The 7,272-nt window shown below is 43.4% G+C and overlaps 2 protein-coding genes across 2 annotated transcripts in view; both read left to right on the top strand.

Annotated features, from left to right (window-relative positions):
- LOC109467667 overlaps nucleotides 1–800 on the top strand; it is a 3,825-nt gene extending 3,025 nt beyond the window's left edge. The window contains exons 3-4 of the mRNA XM_019765710.1: nucleotides 39–108; nucleotides 637–800. Of these exons, the coding sequence (XP_019621269.1) occupies nucleotides 39–108; nucleotides 637–720 (154 nt within the window). The 3' untranslated portion in view covers nucleotides 721–800. The remainder of the gene's footprint in view (nucleotides 1–38; nucleotides 109–636) is intronic.
- A 1,344-nt stretch (nucleotides 801–2,144) lies between these two features.
- The window catches only part of LOC109467659, a 10,237-nt gene continuing 5,109 nt past the window's right edge, over nucleotides 2,145–7,272 (top strand). Inside the window, exons 1-2 of the mRNA XM_019765703.1 lie at nucleotides 2,145–2,421; nucleotides 2,792–3,016. Coding sequence (XP_019621262.1) covers nucleotides 2,145–2,421; nucleotides 2,792–3,016 — 502 coding nt within the window. The remainder of the gene's footprint in view (nucleotides 2,422–2,791; nucleotides 3,017–7,272) is intronic.

The raw sequence follows: 7,272 nt of genomic DNA, 5'->3' as shown, positions 1-7,272 counted from the left end.
ATATATATATATATAACCTGTTGGGTGTGTTTCTGCAGGTTACCTGAGTTCGTACAGAAGCTGGCGTACTTTGTTGGGACCGCCATCCTGGCTGCTATGGCTGTACAGGTGAGGATACAGTCCCATAGCATTTCATGCGTCCTGTACATCTTCCGTAAAAATCCAACCACATCTTCTGTAAAGCGTAGCGTGAAAGTTCGTATGTGTTGCTAGAAGTCACTCTGAAACAGGTTCAATTTGAAATGTAATTTCCAGCGTAATAATCGGACTTACTAATTTTTTCTGTATGAGGGGGCTTTACAGAAGCTCATTCATTTATAAAGACTGCAGTACAGTCTAAAAGTTGGCTGTGTTTGAGCCACAGTTTACAGACTGAAGCTGGACGGTACTCTCCAAGAAGAGTTCTGGGTTTATTTTTGGCGTGATTTTAGGCTTTTTTTTAAATTGGGCTTTCTTTTTTGCACTGGTATCTTTTTTTGGTTGGCGTAAAAAAGATACCCAAACCTCTGCTTTGAGGGTAGCACTTCGTTCGGCGATTGGCAGCCGGCGATTCGGTATTAGACTGAGTTAAGCAGTCGATTCAGATACCGATACTACGCAGCTACCTGAAGGTCTGACCCTCTTCTCTCTCCACAGGTGGTGATGGTGACTCTGGGAAGCTTCAAGGAGCTGAAGTACTTCTACCAACTCCGTGACCTTGTCATGAAGCAACTCAAGTAGGCCCGCCAAGGTCATCGGGTCAGACCACTGAGGGGCGCAGGAGGGGCCTGACATAATGAAATAAAAAATAATTTTCCAAACAGCAATACACGATACAACTGAGTGCGAATAATGTAACACCCCCTTTACGGTTCTTATGGTATGATCCACTTCCGGGTCTTTCGTACATTCCAACAAACAAACAAACAAACAAACAAACAAACAAACCGCTCACAGTGACAAGCCACATGTACTAGAATTCTTCTGTTATCATACTGAACGGAAAACAGCATGTACAACAACTGTCCGTTGTTTTAACTACTGTAAAAGTACCAATCATGTATACTACAGCTATTCTGCGAATCATTTTGAAAGTAGTATGCAATGCATTTTATCATCGACATTGTCAAAATGAAAAATTGCGTGACTTGCAATGAATGACATCTAGCGATTTAATCTCAAACTGCAGCAGTGACGCCAGTTACATAAAACAGCGCACTTTTCTGTATTTACTTGCCCTAGTATTTACTAAGCTTATAGCCTTTTCTCATAATGGTTCAAGCACTGGTTGTAGGATCTTTGCTCAAATCAGATATAGCTTTTTTTACAACTTTGTTCCTCTAGGTCGTATATTTTGTGGTCTAGTACCTTATTTTTTAGCATATTAGAAATGTGCAAATATTGGCGGAAACATTCCAGTTGTGCAACTGTAATTAGTGTAGGCTCTATCAGGTGCGCCGCCTTGTGGATTCCTTTAGAAGTGCATCGGCAGCTATTTGTGTATTTTAGTGTTGGGGTGTCTCTTTTCTGTTATATGGAGTTTAGTTTTCAGTGTATAGTGCAGAGGGTTGTAAGAAGATTTCAATAAAGGAATGGTAAAGAGTGAGTTGTATGCGTTGTTTGTTTCCTTTTAGTTAGCTAATAGAGTTGTGTGTGTGTGTGTGTGTGCGAGTGCTTGTATGTATATATACTTACAGTAAATGGATATTGGTCAATACATGAGATATATTGTGCATATAAAACAAACCACTAATGCATCTAGAGAACAAAAAAAAAGGGAAAGACTATCTTGATGCAAATGAATATCCTGCTATCTCAACTCTTATCTTTCCCTGCCCAAATTCCAACCCTGGTTCCTGGTTCTTACACTTTATTTATTTGCTGTTAATTAGATTCCTTGGGAACAGTAAAACCAGTCTGTTTATTTTTACACGGTTGTCAGGACTAACTCAGCGGACGGTGTTTGTTTCTTTAAGAGAAAGCGATTAGTTTAAGAACAGAGGATATGGCGAGGAGTCGGCGACGTACCTACCCCCGAATAACGATTCGTCCCGGACCGCAACAGTCCTCTCACCTAGACCCTCTAGCACCAATAACGGTTTGTCCCGCCTCGCAAAAGTTTCAGAGCAGAATCAGTAAGCAGCGTGTAGCAGGTTGAGTTGAAGATGAAGTTTTCGGCCGGTGTTCTATGCGTGCTCCTAGTGCTAACAACCTTGGTCCACGCGGCGCCTATCCGTCCGTTCGGCCGTACTCAGGGCCTGACCAACACGATCTACACCGAGGAGGCTCCGGGGTTTGTACGGGAGGGAAGCGGACACGAGCCCGATGGCCCACCCCCCGAATCAATAACGGTTCGTCCCGGACCTCAACAGTCCTCTCAGCTAGACCCTCAAGCACCAATAACGGTTTGTCCCGCCTCGCAAAAGTTCCAGAGCAGAATCAGTAAGCAGCGTGTAGCAGGTTGAGTTGAAGATGAAGTTTTCGGCCGGTGTTCTCTTCTTGTTCCTCGTACTTGTAACCTTGTCCCACGCGGCTCCTATCCGTTCGGCCGTACTCAGGGCCTGACCAACACGATCTACACCGAGGAGGCTCCGGGGTTTGTACGGGAAGGGAGCGGACACGAGCCCGATGGCCCACCCCCCGAATCAATAACGGTTCGTCCCGGACCTCAACAGTCCTCTCAGCTAGACCCTCTAGCACCAATAACGGTTTGTCCCGTCTCGCAAAAGTTTCAGAGCAGAAACAGTAAGCAGCGTGTAGCAGGTTGAGTTGAAGATGAAGTTTTCGGCCAGTGTTCTATGCGTGCTCCTAGTGCTAACAGCCTTGTCCCACGCTGGACCTATCCGTCCGTTCGGCCGTACTCAAGGCCTGATCACCAACACAATCTACACCGAGGAGGCCCCGGGGTTTGTACGGGAGGGGAGCGGACACGAGCCCGATGACGGCGACGTGTTCATCCGCCCCCGGCCCGGTACGGACACGGACACCGGCAACGAGGTGGAGACGAACGTGGTAGTCGGGCACGGACTGGCGGGCTGTAAGTACCGACTTTTGAAATTAACGTTAGCCGCAAGTGTTGTATCTAAAACTGTGTGCTTTATCCAGAGCCATGCATGCTCATGCACGGTTCTAGAAATTAAAGGAAACTTCCTTGGTTCCAGAACCGTGCATATAGGGCAAATCTACGTTCTTGGATTTGTAAAATCTTTGGTATCCAGAAACGTGTCCCATTCTGTGCCTGCATGGGTTAGGGTTAGAATCAGGCACGGTTTTGGATAGTTCTGGATATCCTAGAACAATAGTTGTTGGGGCAAATCTACGTTACGACAATGAGTCTGTCAAATTTTTTGTCGCTAAACAGCCTATTGTATCTAGAAGCGTGCACGTGTCTATCTAGTTGTAAGTCTGAATGGATATATAATAGGGTTATAGGATCAGGCATGGTTCTGGATAGTCTCCGCATATCCAAGAACGTATATTTGCCCCAGGCACGGTTCTGGATACACGTGAACTACGTATACTGTTCTATTATCTGAATACAGCAATCATGGTGTTTGAAATTGACTTGGAGTTTTGTCAGTGTACGTACGTGACAAGTCGTGTCTCTATAACCACACCAAACCAGGAACACGTGTTCTGTAAGTGACGAGTCCGCAAAGGTGAAACATTGACATTCACACTTCCTACCTCGGTCGGGTAACTAGCCTGAAAGTCGGACACAGGCCAAGCCTTCGTCTCTACGGACAACATTAGCCTCTACCAGGCTTCGGGAGGCGGCTGGATAGAGTGAAAATCAGCCAAATAGAGAGAGATAACATGTCGGGGGAGTTTGTCCGCGGTCCACCTTCCTTCCTCTCTTAGTCTCTTTCTTACTCTTTGTTATTTTTCTTACTTAGTCTCTTTCTTACTTTTACGTTATTTTTCTCAAGTCAGGTGCAATACCTAAGCTCCCGCCGGAGTTACTTATGGATTGTAGAATTTAACAAACAGAGCACAAAAAGACCAACACACCTATTAGTAGTTTGTCACACCCGGTGTGTTTTGCTATGAAACAATAGCCATGTTAGCGCAAATGTTAGCAGAGAGCGTTATGTTTCACCGCAACAAAGATGAAGGAGGGTTAACAATTGACATTGTGTGGGGTCGTGTGGCGCAGCGGCAGCGTTCTCGACTCGCCACCGATCTTGTGCCCTTGGGAAAGGCACTTTACACGACTTTCCTCACTTCGCTCAGGTGTAAATGAGTATTGTAGTGTCCCCTGTGTTGGTGGTTGAAAAAACTTGAGTGTGCCGTCACTACGTCTTGTGATTACATGTTTCGGAATATATAAAAAAAAAAAAAAATTGACATTGATAGTGAGTCACAGCAATAAGATTTAAAAGAGACTTTAACCTCCTTGGTCACAGTAAACACTGAATAAAAACCCTTTTGGCATCCAAACTAGTCCAAACCGGCCCATACCGGCGTCGGGAAAGGAAAGTTTTGTTTATTGATGTTCTGTTTCCGAAGGGTCTGTTTTCTGTCGTACGGGGGATCCGGGGGGAGGGCGACAACATCATTCAACAGCCTCCCACGATCATGTAAACATGAGAATAACTTTCTACTAACGCATCGCTTCGTAAATCGCTTGTTTAAAAACTCTAAACTCAGAGACGATGCAAATGGTTACTCTCCAAGCAGAGGTTTGAGTTTGGGGTTATTTTGACGCGTTCTTAGGGCTTTCTTTTTTTGTACCCGTCTGGCACCTTTTTAGTCGTAATCATCTCGTAATTATGTCAAAAACATGAATATATATGCTGTATGTTATCAAACTATTCTTGTACAATGATGTACATTACTGGCGTTGGATTATATTTCTATGATCCACACTAATACGAAAAGAATACTTCAAGGCAAGAATCTTATTTTAGTTTTCGCTTCAAAGAACAACGACAGAATGCAGTCTATTCCTTGCCTTTTTCGTCAGGTCAAATCTTGCGACACGATGTTTTATTGAACAAACGTGGAGACATCCAAGAATAGCGAAGCAGATGTTTCAAATCCACCCCACATTTCAGCAAGATCACGTCTAGGAAAATATATCTTGACTTGGATCATCTCAGCCAAGTCTGTTCTGTTCAAATCCGCGCCAAGTAATTTTTATGGATGACGTCCGCGCGCGCATTAAATTTCGTCTGTTTCCAGAAAAGAAAAACAAAAAAATCCGCTTCTTGTAACTATGACTAAAGAGTCACGACAGTGGGACAAGGGAAGATGTGAGGGAAAGAAACAGGACAGGACGACAACTGCTGTTCCACTGATTTATTGCTGTTTTTGTTACTTGTTACACTGCGTTCTCTCATTCACTTTGTGTCCTAACATTTGTCGTCCTTATAGTATATTTTGTTTAAATTCAGGTATCTCAGTGCTTTGCTTTTTTTCGGCCCTTGTTTTTTTTTCGCGCTCTCGCATTATATTTAGGGTCTCCAGAGGACGCCATCCATAAAAATAACTTGGTGTGGCCTCAGCCAAGTCTGTTCTGTTAGAATCCGCGCCGACAAAGGGTTAGGAGGTGTGGTGACTAGACACAGACCGACTGGGCTTTAATGAGGGTCTGCATGGGGGGGATCTGGCACTGCTTAGGTCACACCAAGTAATTTTTATGGAGGGCGTCCTCTGGAGACCCTAGATCCAATACGAGAGCAAAGCCGCCCCCCCCCAAAAAAAAAACACAAAATGCCTAGATTTGAAATATACAAATGACAAATATTAGGACACAAATTGAATGAGAGAACACAGTGTAATAACCAACAAGTCTTTTATTCGTCATGAAAACAGCAATAAACTAGAGTTCGTAGGACTCATGCCTTCGACTGTGTGATATTGTTTAGGTGGGTGTTTTTGTTTGTATATGGTAGTATTTTTGTGTAGATGCTTAGTGTTGTTATTGATGATATTTATAAGTTAGTACAGTGATAAATAGCACCCGGGACTGCAGGACTGAAACATAAATAGGACCGGGACTGCAGGACTTAACGGTATGCCTAAATACCTCAACCGTTACCTCAAACGGCCTCAACCGACCGCGTAATGGGTTAATATGCAGTATACATGGGCTAACAACATTTTCCAACGCTCTGGATACATTGTCTATGCTTGTATGAATGGAAAAAAAACTGTAACTCTGACGTATTTACCAGTTTTTAAAAGTTATTCATCGTTGGGCCTGCATGGGGAATCTCTGGACACATTTTGCTTTATACAGGCAACAGAACGCAAAAATGATGGTTTATAAAGCACAAATACTATCATAACCAACTCATAATAGCTATATACAGAGTGTTTTCCAGTCTGACATCCAAGCTGCTAAGCACGTACGCCTACCGGCTCGACCTCCATTGACCCCATTCGGGGTGGGGGGTGGCTAGACAGATCATTTATTTCAATAGTTGCATGTCGATCTCTTCCTTCATGCTTTTAACTTTCATTCATACAAGCATAGACAATGTATCCAGAGCGTTGGAAAGGGTTGTTGGCCCATGTATACTGCATATTAACCCATTACGCGGTCGGTTGAGGTCGGTTGAGGTATTTAGGCAGACCCGGACTTAAGGGGGTTCAAGGGTAAGGACTGGAACTTCAGGACTGAGGTTACAATTGGGCCTGCAGGACATAATTGAAAGAATTGATAAATTCTTCACGAAGTTACATATGAAGTTGACAATTAAGCCCTCAGTCTGTTCTCATATGGAAATTAATGTAGTGCTGAGGGCCTGTTTTACTTGCTGACTATGTAACTTTTCCACCACTTCAACTTGCTTTTGTGTAATTGGAAACCGAATACTTGCCCCGTATTTTATGTGTCATCTTAATGAATGCCTTGCACAATATAGTACCATGATATGGATGTTATATTATTCACAGACATGTGTGCATTACCACCCCACCCACCCCCGATGTTATATTGAACGGTGCCCATGTGATAGACAGTCAGTGTACCAGATGTGTCACGTCGATCTGCCCTTTGCCCTTAAAAACAACCCATAGTTTCTTTAAGCGATCTGATGAAAGAGTCAGGCTAAAAGGCTGGTGGTTTGTGAAACAAAGAGGTAATGTTTTAGTGAGTCAGGGGCCAAAAACCTTCTTATTCTAAAGCAACTAATGTAATCATTGGTGAATTCACTGACAAGCATATAGAAATCACACAGAATGTGGTGGTAATGGTTAAACATCCAAGTAATAAGATATGCAAAATAACAGTTACTTATAACCAACTGGATATGATTTTAAAAGCGCCCAAGAAAGTGTCATAAC

The sequence above is a fragment of the Branchiostoma belcheri genome, unplaced genomic scaffold, assembly GCF_001625305.1.
Source record: "Branchiostoma belcheri isolate BF01 breed outbred unplaced genomic scaffold, Haploidv18h27 scaffold187, whole genome shotgun sequence".
NCBI lineage: Eukaryota > Metazoa > Chordata > Leptocardii > Amphioxiformes > Branchiostomatidae > Branchiostoma > Branchiostoma belcheri.
The sequence above is the reverse complement of the archived record's forward strand: the minus strand, read 5'-3'. Positions and strand labels throughout refer to the sequence as shown.